The 18,784-nt window shown below is 37.5% G+C and overlaps 1 protein-coding gene and 1 non-coding gene across 3 annotated transcripts in view; both read right to left on the reverse strand.

Annotated features, from left to right (window-relative positions):
• ift172 (intraflagellar transport 172) overlaps positions 1-18,784 on the reverse strand; it is a 43,736-nt gene that overhangs the window by 23,984 nt on the left and 968 nt on the right. The window contains exons 1-19 of one of the 2 annotated variants that reach the window (XM_038727089.1): positions 17,252-17,458; positions 16,575-16,718; positions 15,053-15,165; positions 14,906-14,945; positions 14,504-14,569; positions 14,055-14,134; positions 13,755-13,842; positions 13,382-13,596; positions 13,074-13,197; positions 12,664-12,759; positions 11,360-11,521; positions 10,580-10,633; positions 10,296-10,399; positions 9,324-9,409; positions 7,941-8,053; positions 4,881-5,048; positions 3,503-3,639; positions 1,611-1,718; positions 346-430 (exon numbers count right to left, since the gene is read on the reverse strand). In XM_038727089.1, coding sequence (XP_038583017.1) covers positions 346-430; positions 1,611-1,718; positions 3,503-3,639; positions 4,881-5,048; positions 7,941-8,053; positions 9,324-9,409; positions 10,296-10,399; positions 10,580-10,633; positions 11,360-11,521; positions 12,664-12,759; positions 13,074-13,197; positions 13,382-13,596; positions 13,755-13,842; positions 14,055-14,134; positions 14,504-14,569; positions 14,906-14,945; positions 15,053-15,165; positions 16,575-16,718; positions 17,252-17,290 — 2,022 coding nt within the window. In that variant the 5' untranslated portion in view covers positions 17,291-17,458. Of the gene's footprint in view, positions 1-345; positions 431-1,610; positions 1,719-3,502; positions 3,640-4,880; positions 5,049-7,940; positions 8,054-9,323; positions 9,410-10,295; positions 10,400-10,579; positions 10,634-11,359; positions 11,522-12,663; positions 12,760-13,073; positions 13,198-13,381; positions 13,597-13,754; positions 13,843-14,054; positions 14,135-14,503; positions 14,570-14,905; positions 14,946-15,052; positions 15,166-16,574; positions 16,719-17,251; positions 17,459-18,784 lie in introns of those variants that run through there. The other variant, XM_038727088.1, reaches the window with a different exon arrangement.
• trnaa-ugc lies at positions 18,015-18,086 on the reverse strand. The gene has a single exon. It is a non-coding gene; the product is annotated as a tRNA-Ala (tRNA).

The following is an 18,784-nucleotide window of genomic DNA, read 5'->3' on the forward strand; positions in this document are numbered from 1 at the left end:
ATGTTTCATGATCAGAGTTGGGTATTCATTCTAATTTCCTTCTGTAAATTGTAAAGCAATATAAATAAAAATAAATTAATAATCTATTCCAGTGGAGAGTTTTGGTTTTCAGTGTTTTAAATTCTTCATTGCCACCATGAGAGGCACACAACTTTAAAGCAAATAATGAATTATTCAGGGTTTGCTGCATCAAAATGTCAACATTCACAGCTACTTAATATCAGCATAAATTAATCACTTGATCCAAAAGTATTAGTACCACCCTCAGAACTGTTTTTTCTGTTATATATGTGGTCAGCGGGGAGATACTGTTGTTTCTTGTATCTGTGCTGACATGAAACGCACCATTTCCTGTGAAACTTTGTCTGCAATCTGGTTTGTTTGGTGAAGGAAACGCACAGTTGAGACGTCCCCCAATGCAGCAAAACACCTAGAAAAAGAAAAGGGAAAGAAAAAACGCAAGCAAGTAATCAATAGAGGGAGACACAGAGAGAAAGAAGAAACACTGAGACATTCATTGGACTGAAGGTAGAAGGTACAGTAATACTGGCCGGTCACAGCTCTGAAAGCTCTCTGTTCACTTAATGAACGGAGATAAATTAGAGCTTTTGTCTAATTAGCCTTTAGATACGCTGCAGTCTGAGAAATGAAAAGGCACATCTTAGCATTCGGCCACTTTATTACCAACTCTCTCTGAACATTTGCATCAGATTAATTAACAAGTCATGAAAGAAAGAAACTTAAAAAAAACTCCTTCTGTCTGACTCTTTTTCACTTCCCTCCCTCATTAACATTACCCACTCCAGACAAAAACGTTTCTTTCCCCGATTTCATGATTTATGCAAATCAAGACGATGCCTAACGAACAGCATATGCATTATTAATGAGAGAGAATTCAAATATGAAAAGTTTCTCAAAACCGTGAGAAATAAAGATGGTGAGAGAGACAGAAAATGCTTATGTTGGGGGAAAAACTGTCTTTGATGATTAATGAAGTTAGAGAGGGAGGTCGAGCAGGGACACAGTCATCTGCTGTGTGTGTCTGTCTATGTTGTGTGTGTGTGTGCACTTGGATGTGTCCAAAAGTGTGCTTTTCCAATCCTGGTGACCAAGGTGCCCTTGTTGTCTCCCTTCTCTTCAGTCTCAAAGATAAGTCTCACTTACAATGAAGACTGATACAGAATGTAATTACTTCAGAGACACTAACATTAGCTAGCAAGATTGTGTGTGTGTGTATGTGTGTGTGTGTGTGTGTGTGTGTATGTGTGGGTTTAATTTTTTTATATCCCGAATGCACACTAACCGATAGGGTCATGGTGGGGACAAAAATTGAGGTCCCACAGGTAGAGACTGTTAGCGAGGGTTAAGACTTGGGTTTAGGGTTCAGGTTTCAATTGGACTAAGGTAAGGTTTGAATTTGAATTTATTTCAGGATAACTCCTTGAGATGCATCATCTCATTTTCAAGGGGGTCCTGCAGCATACATACATAGGCACAAATTTTTAATTAAAAGTTTAGGTTAAGGGCTAAGGTTAAGGCATGTAGTTATTAGGGGCTAGGGAGTGCATTATGTCAATGAGATGTCCCCACAGGGTGTGCATCTTGCTGACCTTTCGGCGATGTGCAGCTGGTGCGCCTCTAGAGCCAGCTTGCTGAGCATCTTCCACATGGCTTCAGTCTCTGGTGACATCTCCAGAGTCTCAAGGAATGCTGTGGCTCTGTCAACACATGGACACACAAAAACACACAGAGAAGTAAAACCAGGGTTCCTACACAATTTACATTTCAAACTTCCATGCATTTCCAGACCAACATTTCCAGACTTCTCTGTAGATGTTTCAGACTCTATTTGACACCTGAGTACAAATAGCTAGACTTTTATAATATAAATAAATTGTTTTATAATCCAACTGTTAAGCTGTAGGTTACATTCTGACTATGTATGGTATTATGTTGCCAAACAAGTGCCAGATGACTGTAGCTACGTACTGTAGCTCATTCAAATCAATGTTGCTCAGTCCCCACTCCTATGCAGAGAGCTTGATGACGTTCCACTGTCAAACATCTCTGCCCAAGGCAGATAATGTCTCCCTAACATATTTAATAAATAATATTATTGTTCCCCCCATAATTATTACTTTCTTTCATAAATAAGAACCAACAATTTGTTGTGAAAAAAGTTAAACGAATTCATTTTCATTGTGCCTTTGCAGCCTTGTTCAAGGTTAATATTTGGTTATTTGTGATGCAATTCAAAGATATTGCTACATTTTCTTTCAAACCAATTTGTTCACGAATGTCCGGATTTGATCCAGTTATAATATATGTTATATGTTCCAGTGTGCTTTCAGTCACACACCATACCTGCGCTCTCTCACATGGCGGTAAACATTTTGTCTGCGCCGGCTGGCTGCTCCACTCATTCTGCTTGTATTTATTTTTAGAAATTCTGACTTTTATGTTTTAGAAAACAGAATAGTCTGAAACAACAGAACAGACAGTTTCACCACTATTTTGTGTTGCAGATGCAATCTGACATACAGCATGACCTTTTTCAAAGTATGACAGTATGACAGATAACCAGTAGAGGCCATAGAGTCTAGGGCCCAGAATTAGTATAAATAATTAAATTAATGCAACCTGGACCCGGGTAAGTGATGGAAAATAAACGGATCAATGGATGATTAGATTAACCAACTAAAAAACAATAATTAATTTAAGTTTACTAAATACTAAAATTTACACTTTCCATTCTGAGCTGATGCGAGCTGTAGCTAGCAGCAGTAAGAGTTTGCTACAGCTCTGATGGTGCTGACTTAAAATCGACAAAAAAAGATTGAACAGCCTCCTGCAGTCAAAACCATCCCACTTTTAGTTAAAAAAGTGTCCCACTTGGATACAAAAACATTTTATAACTAACATTACTGCCTACAGCAAGCAACATAAAATATATGACTTTTGTTAATTAAATTAAAGACTTAATAATAATAAATATTCTGTGCCCTTTTTCAGAAAACTGAATTCAATGCTATTTAACACTTTTCAAGACCTACAGATACCCTGTTTCACATATGGTTAATCTCGTATCAAAAATACAAGTACAAGTCACCAGAATCCTCCTAAAAGGTGGCTGGTCCTACTCTGTATGACAGAGTTCAGAGCTACGGTGAAGAGTTCAGCTGCTGCCCCTCCAAACTAAGAGAGGTCAGTTAGAACGATTTAGACATCTCACACTGAGGCATAATTTTGGAGGTGTTCAAATCACGACACACTGAAGAGATTATATGTTCCAGCTGGCCTGGGAGCTCTGAGGAAACCCTCAAGAAGAACTTGAGGAAGCTGCTGGATAAAAGGACATCTGGCCTGTTCTGCTTACCCTGCTGTCACTGAAACTCTGACCCAGAAAAGTAGCAAGCAGTTGGAAGGCCGGATGGATGTTCAACTTGATATTAACGACAGCGAGGGGCTGATTTTCTGTCAGAGTATATGAGTCTAAATTTACCTGTCATAATCCCCATCATCAACAGCCGTTCCAAACTCAATGAGGCCTTCGTCCAGTGTGTACGTCACAGTGTTCACACCCTCCGTCACGATCACATCTGTCTTCCCATCGGCTCTTTCTAGATCCACAATGTCTCCCTAACAAAGAGAGGTGAAGCCAACCTGAATTAGAGAGAGGGATGTTGCAGTAGTGGAAGTACCTTTCTCAAGTACTGCCCCTACGGACAAATTTGAGGTATCCTTTCCATTTCACGTGCTCCATTACATTTAGAGGAAAATACTGCACTTTTTATTCGGCTACATTTATTTTACAGCTACAGTTACTTTACAGATAAAGGTTTTGCATACAAAGGATACGATCAACTCATAAAATAAGATGCACTGTTACAGATTAAACTACTCACAGACTATAAAAGTTAAATTTTGTTGACCAGCTACTACAGTATAATGCTACTTACACATGTTTGTATAAATAATCAAAATAAAGTTTTAAGCATTAAGTATTTTTACTTTTGATACTGTAAGCACATTTTGCTAATGTTACTTACATATTTTACTTAAGCAACGAGTGCAAGACCTTCACTTGTAATGTAGTATTTTTACAGTGTGGTATTGCTACTTTACTTAAGTAAAGGATCTGAATACTTACTCCACCACTTTAGTATGTGTTAGCTAGTAGCTCTAATGAGCACACTCCCAACAAGTCACTGTAAAAATTTAAACATTTTAAAAACAATGTTGGGCCAGATATAATGTGTACAACAGCAAATATATGTCCATTAGATATCTGTATTTGTCTGCACAACAACGATGCACTAAATAAGAATTTGTCCAACTGCACAAATGCAAGAGCTTGCTCTGTCTGATTTTTATTAATGAGAACATTAGTGAGTGTTCCACAAGCAAGTTTTAAAAACTTGCCTGCTCAGTACAAGTACTTGCTCCAGAACAGCAGCATTAAAAACACTTGCTCAGTCAGGAAACTATAAAAAGCTATCAACTTCAAACTTAGTAGAACAACCATAATGAACAATCCAGATGTGGAAACCTTTTTAAAAATGTTTTATTTTTTTTTTATTTAAAGGGGAACAGGTTAGTTTACTCATCACTAGAAGTACTACCCAGCCTGTGAAAAACAATTGTAAAATGCCTTCTGTGGTCCTTGGAGGTATGTTACCATGTCTGACAAAATAACCTAAAGATGTCACAGTGATGTCAGTGGATTTATTTCAGCTTGTGCTTGGAGACCATAAAGGTTTTACCAAACAAGTGCACTAAGGGTGTGGAGTTTGAAAGACATGGGAAGTTGCAAGGAAGAAACGGTCAAATTAAAAGATAAAAAGGTCAATATGAGCCACATGAACACATACAAGTCTCACCTTGATGGGGAACATGGTGATGCTCTCTGGGCTGTCGATACTGTACCAGATGCAGAGGTTTCCCCTGTTTTGGGCGACCACCACATCACTGCCAGGCACCCACTGGACATATGAGCAGAAACTCAGCACCGTGGTCTTTACACCAGCCTCTATGTCATACAGATGGAGCTGAGGAAGAAGGAGAAGATGGGAGATACAGAAATTCTTATTTTCAAAATTGCTTCATTATCAGCGAGGGTCTGACCTTATCAGAAGAACTTGTTTCCTTAATGGGAGTTAGACGCACAATCCATTGTCAAAACAATCCCACCTTTAGTTCATATGTGTAACGTCTCCCTGATAGCCAGTAATCACATACAAAAACATTTTTAACTAAATTTGCTTCCTACAGCTTGCAAGAGACAATATATAAGATAATATTAAACTTAAAACTTGTTAATATCGTCTGAGGGCTTTTATGGAGGCTCTATTCAAAACTAAGGCAACTGGCTGCTGATTCCAGCTTTATGTTGAATTAACAGATATGATCAATCCTCTCATCTACCCCTTGGCAAAAAAGCAAATGAGCATATTTCTACAAATAAAGAACTATTCTTTTATCTATTGCAAAATGTCCATTGGATATTACAAAGCATTTGGAGGTCAATGAAAGGTAACTAGCTTACTGTAGTAAGATGTAAGAGCCAGTATGCCACCATGTTTCTTCATGTTACTCTGGTCAACATCCCTAACTGTTATACTAGGTTTTGTTTTATTCCTGGATGATAAGCCTCCTACTGCATGTTGCTTTAGAAAAACAAATTAATATGCATCCTTTGTGTCAAAATGATGTTTGATATGCTGGGACAGAACTATGTTTAGCATCATTAAAGAGAGATGCTAAAAAGAAACAAGGCAGACATTGTTTAGTAGTAACCACAGTGATTGTCCTTATTTTCCGATTCCCTGTCTTGGAAAGTTAAAGTGTACACGGCATAGTTTAACTAATTTGGCTTGAACAAAGTTGATTAACTTCCACCAGCTCCATATGAATACTCAAAATGCAATCTATTCTACTCTGCTCTTGATGAGTTCAGATTATGTATATTCTATAAGCTGCAGTGGCTCCCCAAGCACTTACTATGTACGTGTGTGTGTGTATGAGAGACCGCCCGCTGCTGTAATCAGCTACCTTAATATCATCCCCCCCACCATTTTTAATAATGCTCCATCTATAGTTTCACCCTGGAGCTTAGCTGGCCAAGTTTTAATGCAATGAGGAAGAGCAGCCTATTGATAAGTTCACTTGAAAGCGAGTTTCAATTAAAGAAACATTTGTTATACAACTTGACTTTTTATTATTTCTTACTGGTGGGAAGTGCAATTAATACATGCTATGAAGGTGAATATCCAAAAATCTGAAATAGTATAAATCTTTTTCAGCCTGTTACGTATATTCAGTTACATTTTAATCCACTGAATATATCGATGGCATGCTGTACATTTAATTTTTATGCACCATCAGTACCCTTAAAGACAATTCCTTACCAGTGACTTACCCATCCTGTGTACATACACAAATATTTGCAAACGTTTGTTTGGGAACTACTGAAAAAAATTACACATTTGTAAAAAAAATTAATCTTTACCCGTCATTATGTGCCATACAAGTGCAGCAAAAAGTTTGAAGCCACTGAGGGATTCCTAATTGCCAGAGTTCTCCATGTCTTTGCCCCAGGGCTAGAACATCAAGCTGTTTCATTACCCCAGGGCAACAACTGACAACAGCTCCCTGCCACTCTCATCCTGCACACAGCTTCTCCAAAAGCCGTGAATCTCAGCACTGCCAAGCGTAGAACAGAACAAAATTTAGACCTTTTATGAACGTTGGTTTTTGTTTGGTATTGAGGTGGAAAAAGTGAAAAATACAGTATGTTTCTCCATTTAAATCATTGGAATAGGACATAAAACAAATCACCTCTAGGATTAGGCAAGGTGGAACATCATCAAAATGACAAATTCACAATGCTGTGCTTGTCAGCTATTAGTGTGTGATCAAACTTTTTCGACAAAATGCTTGAAAGATTTTGTGTTAGGTTTTAGCCACAACTCTGTATAAAGTTGCAGAATTTCTACAACCCAACAATGGGTGAGAAAGGCTTAGGCTGCTTAAAATGTCTTCATTTTTATAAAAACGTTATTTCTATTTCTATATTTATATTTAGGTGTAGTTAGGTATAGGTTAAGTCTATGCCAAACATATTATAGAAAGGGTATATAACAGTTGTACTACTTTTATGGAAAAACAGACAAAATTACTTTTTATTTATTTATTTTTTTGTTGCTATTGTTAAATTTTTTTAACGGAATACAAATGTAGTTATTTCCCTGAAAACAATGTGCTGTATGAAACATTTTGTCCACGAGCATGACCAAATCTGAGGATCCTGGACGAGTCGCAACATGGTTACTAAGATAACATTTATAACATTTATGCTAGACTCAATTGTATTTTTGTTTGATTGGTAATTAGTCATTTTTGGAAAATGTAATCAAATAAAACATGGAAAGCAGAAATTGCTTTGTTTACAGGGTTCACTCGCCAAAAAGGTTGGGAATCCCTGTACTACAGGACATAAAAAAAATATCATTCACAACTTCTATTTCTTGTTTGCACTGCTTACATTTTATATATCAGTTTAATATGTTTATTGTTACGCACCAAATCGCCAAAGCAAATTCCTTTTATGTGTAAAACAACTTGGCAATAAAGCTGGTTCTAAATCTGATATAGCACCATTTCTTCTCTACTGTGTATGGATGGGTTCTGGGACGTTCTATAGAGCCTTACGGTGGCCAATGTGGATCACCTGGATGACCAAAGTGGCTCTACAAAAAGACACAAGACATGTTTTGGGCTATAACTTCAGACATGCCCCAACCAAGGTGCACATTTTTCTACTTTACTTAGTACTTTGCTAATCATCATCTTGACGGTCATTTGCCCTCTCTGCCTTTAGGCCTCTCTCCGTCTCTCCCCCAATCTTACAATCCCTCTGGGTGCTGAGGTTTCATTCTCACCCGCAGCTTCTTGTCCCTGAAGAGCAGTTTGCGTCCGGTTTCATTGAGTTCCAGCCAGTCAATCTTGGAGTCATGGCTGATGGTTCCCAGATTGTAGCCCCCAGCCAAGTCCACTGAGAGGAGAAACAAAGTCCAGCTTAACTGAGCGGCAGTCAGACTGGCAGTATGACAATGTAAAATTGGGCTTTTATTTGAGATTAGACATCAGCCACTCATTTTATAATTATTAATGATTCTATCAGGCACAGTGAGCAGTTTCTCTACTCTAAAAACTTACTTGCTCAAGTTGATATTACTAGTCTGATGATATGGGCCTACATCAACTTTTTTAATTAAAATGGAAAACGGTTTAATATTATGGTGAGTCATCATGTGTGAATTCTTGTGTAAAACAACATATACTAAATGATTCATGGAGAGAAAAATATAACAATGTCAGCATCCTACAGTGTTCAAAAGCTGCAGAATGAAGCTGTTTCCCAATCAAAGGCATTTCACAATCCCACAGCACAAAATTAACATGTTAACCGGCAAGAGTTGTTCAAAACTGATGACTCACTATCACTTGGTCAGGTAGTGAGAATTACTGCTCTGAAAATTCACTCACCAAGCTGTTCTTACCTTGGAACAAAAACATGTCACCCACTGGAGATTTAAAACCACAGCTGGCATTTAAGGATAAGGCTGGCAATATTCTGCATTTTTCTTATTCTTTACAAATCCCATGGAAAGACCAAAACCAACAATCAATTGATCCTACTAACATGTATTGTGTGTGTATCCAAAGCCTAATATCCCTCTGTGCCACAGAGCTCCATTGTTTTAATGAGCCACACTGTTGCACATGGTGACATGTTCCTTCATCACCATGAACACAAACGCTGTAGTTTATTTTGACTCAGTCCCACAAATACCATCCTGCTGTCCCAAATCCTCGCTACCTCTTTAAATATGTATTAATCCTAAACTGGAAATAGTCTCCAGAAATGCACTATATATTTATGACCAGTTTTAAAAGATGTATTCAGTAGGAACCAATGGGCTTGGGGCTGAGTGCCACAGATTAGGTCAGAAAGTCAGAGTATTGAGATACGAACAACACTTTGTTGGTATTTTGGTCTTTTCACAGGATTTGTTGAAACTAAGAAAGATGCACATCATCAGCATCCTTTAATGTAAATCATATGTGATTAAAAGCAGTAAAACCACCAGTATGTTGTTGTTTTCTGCTTTTCCTGCATGATGAAGAGCTGCTCTGGGTTTAAATGAAGCTAATAAAAGCTTATTAGAGCTTTCATTCCTGTGTGTGATTATTTTTAAACTGTATTGGCCATACCAACGGCAGATTTACGCCACGCCTCGATCACAAACACACATTCTTACCAATAGCAATCGTCTTTATATCAATCAGATACGCAAGCTTCTTGTTGTCGTCAACTCCTCTTTGCTTCCTCTCGTTTAGTCGAACACTACACATGCAAACACACACACACACAAAACACACCTTTAGTAAAAAAAAACATGGCTTTGGTTGCTGTTCATCGTTCTAGAAATCCCAGGACACCACTGATCATGATGTTGTCATGCTAACAAGTGTCCAGCCAGAGGCGAGGAGCAGTCAGCAGAACGTGAAACCTGCTCACCTCACCAGCAGTCAGCCATTAGTCACTCACCCGGGGAGTTTCAGTCCTGACACTTTAGACAGGGCTGAATATCTTAACATGGATGTGTCAGGCTGAGTCTCACTGACTCTCCTGAAACCTTACTGTAATGATGCCTAGAAGTTTTGCACAGCTCAATACACCCATCTAATGGACAGAGCTGGAAATATATAGCTTAATGGAAGTGATCAGGGACAGTGGTCAAACTTATTCAACACAGTAATGTTAGCAGAGACTGTATTTGAACACCATGTATATTTATATTATCACATTATTCATTCATCAGTGAAAGGTGACTTTTATTAATTTACTAAACATTTTTCTACATCTAATACAATCTCCTTTCTAGAGCTGGAAACAGACACTGTTTTTACAATGCCAAAAGTTGTATTTGTTTTTATTTTTTAGGCAATTTTGTGCTTCAGTGGTCACAAATGGCATCGAGACTTTGATCTGAATTCGAGGCATAAAACTGGTTACTTGACTAATTGCTGAAATGCCTTTAGGCTGATAAAATGGCTCGATTTTTACATTAGAACCTTTTTTTACCTTTCTGCCATTCAACAAAACAGTCAGCTAATTATCTGTCTAGATAATTTATGACTGTTCTTTGGAACCAGACAAACCTGTTGCATTTGAGGCGTTTCTAAACCAACGTCATAAGGTGTGTTTGTTTTTTTATAATTGGACCTACCTGATTAGGTGAGGGTTCATAAATTCTGTTCTGACTGATCCCAGGATCTCATTGTTACTGTACTCCACAAGGCTCAGCTCCCCAGCATTAAAAATCATACACACCTGCAAGATAAAATAAAGCAAATTAAAACACAGCAGATGCAAATAATAGTAGCAGCTGTAAAGTACAAGACATGAGGTGACCTGAAACATGACTTCCTGCTGGAACGGTACTGTGTCTTTAATTTTCATGAGGAAAAAAACATCTTAACGATAATCTTCACACATGGTGTGTGTACTCACTGTTTCATTTTCAAAAAAGAACTTTTCATTTCCTCCAGAACCGGGCCAGGGCACCTGAAAGAGAGGCCGCAGAATCAAGGCTTCAATTCAAATTATACATTTATACAAGGGGAACAGTCCATCTCCATTTATTGTGGGAAGCAACAAGGAAGCATTTACAAATGATATGACAGGTGGGGACACAAACTTGAGGGAGTGAATGGATTTTCTTTCAAGCTGTTAAAAGGATTTCCAGACAGTCAATCTACCAAGTCAATCTGGAAGTACTACCAAAAAAAAGTCAAAAATTTAAGTTTTGTCAAAACAAAACTTAAAATCTTTTTAACATTGAGGTCTGTGCATTATTCTAAGCAGTTGGGACATGTTTTTTTAACCCATTAAAGGTTCAGTGTGTAATATTTAGAACAGAAATGCAATATAATATACATAACTATTTGTTTTCAGTGGTGTATAAAGACCTTACATAATGAACCATTAGGTTTTATTACCTTAGAATGAGCCATTTCTATCTACATACACCTCGGGTCCCCTACATGGACATCGCTATGTTGTTTCTACAGGAGCCCAAGCGTGTTTCGTCACTATGCTGAATATGTTTGAAGAAGAAGAAGTTGTCTGGTTTGTTAAAAGTAAGAGGAGAAGTGAAATATGGACAAATGTAGGACCACACGTATTAGCTTGCAAACAGAGGGGGGAGCGGTGAGTGAGCTGTTGGTTGCAATTCGCAACCCTCACTACTAGATGTCACTAAAACTTGCACACTGATCTTTTAAGTCCTACCTCACTCAGTTTATTTGTCAGCAGATCTCCCAGCAGAAGAGTGTCGGAGGTGTGAGCCACCAGGTAGCGATCTTTGCCCATGATTTTGACTTCTTCTATCTCATATCCATAATAGGACTTCAGGACCACCCGCGTTCCTGTAGAGAGGTTCCTCACTATCACCTAGAACAGAAGGAAGAGAAGATTAAAAGCCAAGTGGCAAAGGAGGCAAACATGCAAGAAAAAGATGACAGATTACATTATTTTCTAATTATTTTTCATTTTTATGAATAATAGGGGTAAAATTCAACGACTTCATGCATTAGCACACTAAATTATATTGACCATGGTCTTAGAAGTTTATTTACGTTTTGCAAATACACAAATCGATTCTTCTGCTCCTTAAAAACACCAGTCAGAGTAAAATAACTCACTATGAGCTGTAACACCAGGCATACTCACTTAGAAAAGAAAGAAAATGTTGCTCATGACCTCTTGACTGGAAATTATAATTTTACACATCAGCTGTCTCATTAGCTGCTAGAATGAATTTCTTAATCACAAAGTCATCAATTTCAATTTGTATCTTTATTTTTTCAAACCAGTAGCGAAATCTATTCACGCTTTAATTAACTTTTTTTTTCCTAATCAGAAAATCCTAGATTGAGTTCTAAGGTCATTTCTATCAGTTGTGTTTCCAGCATTGTTATTCTGTGTTTATTTGTACTGAAAACTAGTGACGGTCACAGTGCATAAGTTATTTTTCTCCCAGTTTCTAAGGTTTCTAGTACAAATAAGATAAAGTATTTGTATTCGGGAATTACAGATGGCCTAAATTTGATTTCTGTTGAAATAACTAGCTTACAAATGATCCAAAGTAGAAAATCTATGCATTTCCGTAGGTACTTGTCTTTTGATGTAATTAGATGACCATCACTCAAAATGTTGTTGGAAACCCCCTTAATTAATATGTTTGTAAGATGGTTAGCTCATTGTAATTCAATGTAAAGCATCAATTAATTAGAAAACAAGATGGTGCTGTGGCTAAACAAAAAGCTGGATGATTATTTATTTCTGCTGTGTCTTTCTTAATTATGAAAGTGGAATATGGGGCTGTTTTTTACACTTTAAATCTGACTGACTGATATTGCATAATCAACTGGCTTTTTTTTATATCATTTGTTAATTGGCAAGTGGCAGAGACCAAAGTGAAGGCTAGAACTGCTTATTTGGTCCTGAGTTCTCGTCATTATTTTCTCGTCATTGTTCGTGCAATTAAAAGATACTGCAGTTTTCATTTTATTTCCAGTTGTCTCTGTCTGTACCTGGCTCAGGCCAACGTAGGTCATCTCAAACTTGTTCTTATAGATGGTTCTCCGCAAGCAGCAATCAAACAGCTCCACTCCCCCACACAGAGTTCCCTGTCAAGACACACATACAGTAAAGAAATACATAAAACACCATTCACCTTTTTTACATATTTGTGTTTTAGGTTTTTAATTATTTTATGGCAACCGCAGAGGAATTAAGTAGAATTGTAAAGATAAAGGATTTCAATGCAAGAGTAAGCTGTTTAAGAGGTTATATCAGCCTAAAACCAGGTTATGTAAGAGACCAGAAAGAGAATGCACACGTAAGCACTGCTGCAAAGCTAAAGAGCAAAAGGTATATTTACAGTAGGATGGCATTAAAGCCACAGTCTGGATTAAATTAATGTGACAGATGATGTATTTACAGCACAGAGGCGTGATCCATCTTTCTTCCAGGCCAAGCTGGTGATAGTGTAGAGGTTGAGAATCTCTTTAGGCCTGGATTCATCCCACAGCCCTCTCCTGGGAGCCCAGTTAAACACCCGCAACCTAAGTGAAAAATCAGGAAGAGAAACAACTTGAACTCACCACAAACTACTAAAATACACATACTAAAAAACCCTTTACGACAGCGTCTCTCACATCACTATTGTAAATGGTACCTGAGGTGTCCTTTTGAGCTGATAGGTATCTCAGTACTGTCTGTATATCAACTGAGAGAACATCTACTGACCTGTCATAACTGCCAAACACAACAGACTGCCCGCTGGGGCTGGTGGCGGCCACGGTGAATTCCTTCTCCGTCCGGTCGCGGGTGTAATCGAAAGTCTGCAGAATATGACCCTCTCTGCCGTAGGCCACCACCTTCTTGTCACAGCCGCCCACCATGATGCTGTTTGCACCCCAGGCCAGAGCGTACGGTGGGCAAGGGTGCATCAACAGCTTACCCTGTGTCAAAGTGTGTTTTGTTACTCTGGTAGACGTACTAAAAACAAATGTATATCACAAATCTTACCGCAACATGAGCACAATCTACCGGATAATATAGGAAAATATGCCACTGGACATGACAAATAAGGATGAATGATCTGAGAGGCGGTGGGTACCTGAGACTCCCCTGAGCCTTCGTCATCAAAGAAGTAACGCACGACTGTCCCATCAGCGTGGCCAGATAGGATGCCTTTACCAGAAACACTGACACAGAACAGACACAACAACTGAGCGTATAACAAAAATAGAACATAAATTAATATGTAATTTTTCTAATTGGCAACTGGCTTTCATTTTGAGGAGGACCAGGCCAGTCAGGATGCAACGTTTCTTCTTTCTCCAGAAATGTTTTGGGAATAACACGTGCAGTGCACCATCTACTAACTGGTGGCCATTAATAACATATGTGCATTTACTTGGATGCCAGGGAGACAACACAGGACTCTGTGCCGTAGATGGTTGATGACTTGTTTGTCTGAGTGTTGGCTAGGCGAACCTATGAAAAAGAAAAATTATTATAATTATCAGTTTTTATTTAAAAATACAAAATTTTGTTTAGCTGTTGTCCTAAAACAGCTTTTAAATGCAAATATTTTTGTATCAGGGCTGATAGCAGTTATTGTAACTATTAAGTCAACTTTTAAGTAGGTCTGTTTCTGTATAACAGTTATTTCAAGCCAAACAATGCAAGTCTTGACAAGGTGAAAACACCTCTGATGCAGCAATTAGACCAGAGAGAACAAATAAATCATTAAAAGTCCAAAAGACACCATTACACTACTACTGCAAGCGATCCTATTGTGTCTGCTGTCCTGCTGATACTACTGTAATACTGATGAGAGGAGACAAGAAAATGCTGACGTACCTTGCCATCCACTAATCCATAAACAATTGCATGCTCTGCAGGCCAAATCAAGCAAGTCACAGCACTCTGCAATACAGTGTATAACATGTGGCATTACAAAGATGTGAGAAAGTTGGACCCATGACTTCCAAAGCATAGAAATGAGATTACATACATTTAACACTAAAACAGCAGCTGGAACTATACAACCTATGCAGCACTATTTCTAATGAGTTTCTTCATTAAACATTTGTGATCACTTTCAAGCCTTACGTGGCCTCAAATCTACTAAAACACTTACAACTTAAATTGCCAAATACATTACTACAAACAATTAGTTGGGAATAACTTTTTTACAACACGGTTACCTCTTTAAGCTTGCTGTTCATTGTCAAAACAAAGTGTCTACACGTGTTTACTCACCGTCTGAACAAATTTGTTGCAAATGGCTTTCTTGTCCCCCCTAGGAGATAAGACAACAAGCACAGAAATCTGTTTGCACGCATCAAAGTCAAAATCAAGATTAATATGTGATTAATATATGATGTGAAATCAGCTAAAGGACATTACCAATCCTCTCCGATTCTGTAGACAAAGATGATGTTGTCGGACTGGCCGATAGCAATTTTGGTAGAGTCCGGTGAAAACGCCATGTCATTCACAACATAGCTGTTTTTTCCATACTGACAAAGAATTGTTGTTATTATTATTATTATTAACAACAACACACAACCTGTTTATTCATTTGATATACTAAGCTTAAATGAAGAGAGTCAAACTGGTGAGCAAGGAAACTATTTACCATCATTTCCTATCATTTTGTAATCATCAGCAGTCCTGACACAAAAGTAAATCCACACTTTAGTATGAGAAGAAAATGAAGTGTCTTGCTATGGACAGTATAAGGACAGGAATATCAAACCTGACACTACTGTTAGAAGAAGCTCTATTACAGAGATTATTTGTCAACAGTGAGTGAATTGCAAAATAAAACTTTCAAACTTTACACCATAGCACCGGACACTTCAGTATAGATAACTGCTAGCCAGGATGTAAAGAAAATCTGCGCATGCTCATGAGGATCCCAATTAAATGCAGAGTTCCCACGAAAATTGTTAAGCAGAGATAGTAAGCCAAGCTTTCCTGGCACATCTTGTGTGGATCAATTTAGTTAGTAGAGAACTCCTAATCGATAGCCACACTCATAAAAGTGGCATTTGCTGAAAGTTAATGGTTTATTTCATAAAAGTGTACTTTTTATGATATGGTTCTGTTGTTTCAAGAGTATGAGTGAAAAAACTATGTAAAACACGTTATATATATATATATATATATATATATATATATATATATATATATATATAGTTAGTTGATGTATCATTAAGTATACATGCGTTCAATAATGATACATTTTTATGTTTAAAAATTATGTTTTATAAAGTTAGTCTTTCTTTCAGGCAATGAGGCCTGTTTCTGCTACAAAACACTGCAAGGAACTCTGACGTGTCTCATTAGCATCAGTTCAGATGAAACACTTCCTAAAGATAACTAGTGGAGTATTGATCAGTTCTATAACATGATTCTTTAAGCATATTTATGCAGAATAAACCAATGATGAGCTGAGAATAAGATAAACTGTCTTATCTTCAAACAAATTGCATGCGCTTTTCAGAAATGCTATCCCTGACTGTCACTCTGTAGTTAGATCATTTTTCTTATGATACTGTCTATCCTATGGTTGTAAACCGTTTGTTATTGAGGGGCTTTTCTTTTTTTTTATGAATAATTGGGGTGAAATTCAAAGACTTCATGCATTAGCACTATAAATTAAATTGACAGTGGTCTTAGAATTTTATTTACGTTTTGCAAATACACACATAGACTCGTCTGCTCCTTTAAAACAACAGAGTCAGAGTAAAATAACTCACTATCATTATTCTTTAGCATTGCTGTATTATGTGTTGTTCCTTGTGTTTTGTATTGACGTCTGTGTCTTGAAAACGAGAGGATGCATCTCAAGGGCTTTAGACTATCATAAGAAATGTGGCTTTATGTATTAGACAACACTTGGCTAACTTCCTTCCTGTCTCACCTTAGAATCCAGGGGTTTGGTGGAGAATTTGTCTCTCCTTTCTCCCTGCTCATCATAGAGTAGCACCACTCTGTCGACAGTGCAAACAGCAAACTTGGTGTTATTCGGTGCCCAGGTCATGCACGTCACTTTGGCAGCACCCTCCTGTGAAGGCAGAGAAAACATTCAGAAGGAATAGATAACAGATGCCTTCACCCGAGCACCTCTTTGGATAGTTTTAGCCAACCTTACCCAGATGCATTACGTTATGTTCTGTAACGTTAGCGCCAAACTCCATAGAAAATGTATCTGTTTTAACAGTTACATCTAGTGTAATTTGTCCGGTGACAAAAACTGTTAAATAAGAAACACAGCTTTTGGGTATGACCGAACCTTTGAGATGCTGTCTTCACCTAATTCGGGGCTTATTAGCAGTACTTTTTTCTATCAAGTAACAGTTAACGTTAGCTAACGCACCGCAGTTGCTAGCGAACAAAATAAAGTGACTTTAAATACCTGTATTTAATATAAATGTAATACGTATCAGTAAAATCACTTACATTCCGAATTGACAAGGGGAATATAATGTTTCGTTGCAGCTTTCAAGTCATGTTATTAGATAATTAATATTACTTAGTCTACACTTTTTAACTGATGTTTCGCTCCAGCATCAGCTAGCATTAGCTAACTTAACTCACCTGGGGTGTTAATAGCGTCTTAAGATGCTTCAATTGCATTTTCAGGACGTTTTCGGGAAGCTCATACAAGGAACAAATGTTAATAGTGCTGAGATAAAGTGAACTCCTTAGATTATGGCCATTTTGTTGACCAAATCCAAGATAGCAGCTAGCAAGGAGGACATCTTTATAGTAAACATAACTGTGATCTCCTTAGTTACCGCTGGACTGGTGGTGCATTGAAGACTGTAGGAATTTTCATTCGCTCCACAAATTGTGTTTTAATTACGTTGTTTTGTTTCGACCATGGTTTTAACAAATGTTATTTTACCAAAAATGTGAGGAAAAAGAAGTGAAGAGCATTAAAGCTATTTCAGGTAACGCTAGATACCATTAGTATAACTAGGCTGCCTAGATGTGTACTTTACACCTGAAGTGGCATTTTCTAGCTAAAGACGCCACAATACTTCCGTTTTATTAGGTTATTAGCTTTTATATACAATAGCATCAATATACATCAATATACTTTACGCATGTAAATGTAGATTCAAGACTAGAATCTGTGTGTGAGTAAACTAATGTTAGAAAAGCTTTTTATACGCCTTGTGTTTCCAAAGGGATTATTTCCGTGATAATTATTTAGGAAGCTATATAATAACAAGCAGACACAAAAGTACAAAGTGCTTTATGTGTGTTAAATGTGTGGCTTCTCTACAGTCAGTAAAGTCAGAGTAGTAAATTAGTTTCGACAAATATCCATCTTCGTATGGGAAAAAGATTTCACTGGAGATGCCGGGGATTGAACCCGGGGCCTCATACATGCAAAGCATGCGCTCTACCACTGAGCTACATCCCCTTCCATATCCTGCAACATCGGGTGACACTTTTTATCTCTACAAACTCCAGAGACGTGTTCTTCAGATTGATAAAAAAGCTTTTATAATAAAGTCTAATGCGGATTGTTTTGGTAACACAATACCTATAATTAATTCTAAATATATCCCTGAAAACGGTACGGTAGCTAGATATCCCTTAATTTGTATACAAATTATAAATCAACTAATAAATGATGATGTATTATTGTGGATTAAGACGCCCTGCAGTTTATAAAGTCGTTTAAATTAGCTGTTGAGAAGTTGCTGCTGCAGGTAAATTACGCCACTCAATCTCTAGCGTGATGACGTCAACGTGAAGCCAAAATGCGTTAAGTTTCCCGACGTACCGGAAATGAGCAATTCTACCTTCAAAATCAAAGACCACGTGTGTGAAAACATGGCATTTCAGTTTCTACAGATTTTACATCACATACACTTCTAGAAACCTCGCAAAAATTAAAATACATGCACATAAATTAACAAAATAACACACAGAGCACAACACACAAAAAAGTTGATGAAGCAGCTATTAAATTTGCTTATCATGCCCTATTTAAAGAAAATCAAAGTGAATAACCTGGCAAAAGACCAACAAGAGTGATTGCAGAAGTTGCAAAGTTGGTTTAGTTTTATGTTTCACTGTGCAAACTGTGGTCTACTTCACAATCTTATTTTACAT

The sequence above is a fragment of the Micropterus salmoides genome, unplaced genomic scaffold, assembly GCF_014851395.1.
Source record: "Micropterus salmoides isolate LMB-PRFRI ecotype aquatic unplaced genomic scaffold, ASM1485139v1 Ms_hic_scaffold_18, whole genome shotgun sequence".
In the NCBI taxonomy this organism is placed as follows: domain Eukaryota; kingdom Metazoa; phylum Chordata; class Actinopteri; order Centrarchiformes; family Centrarchidae; genus Micropterus; species Micropterus salmoides.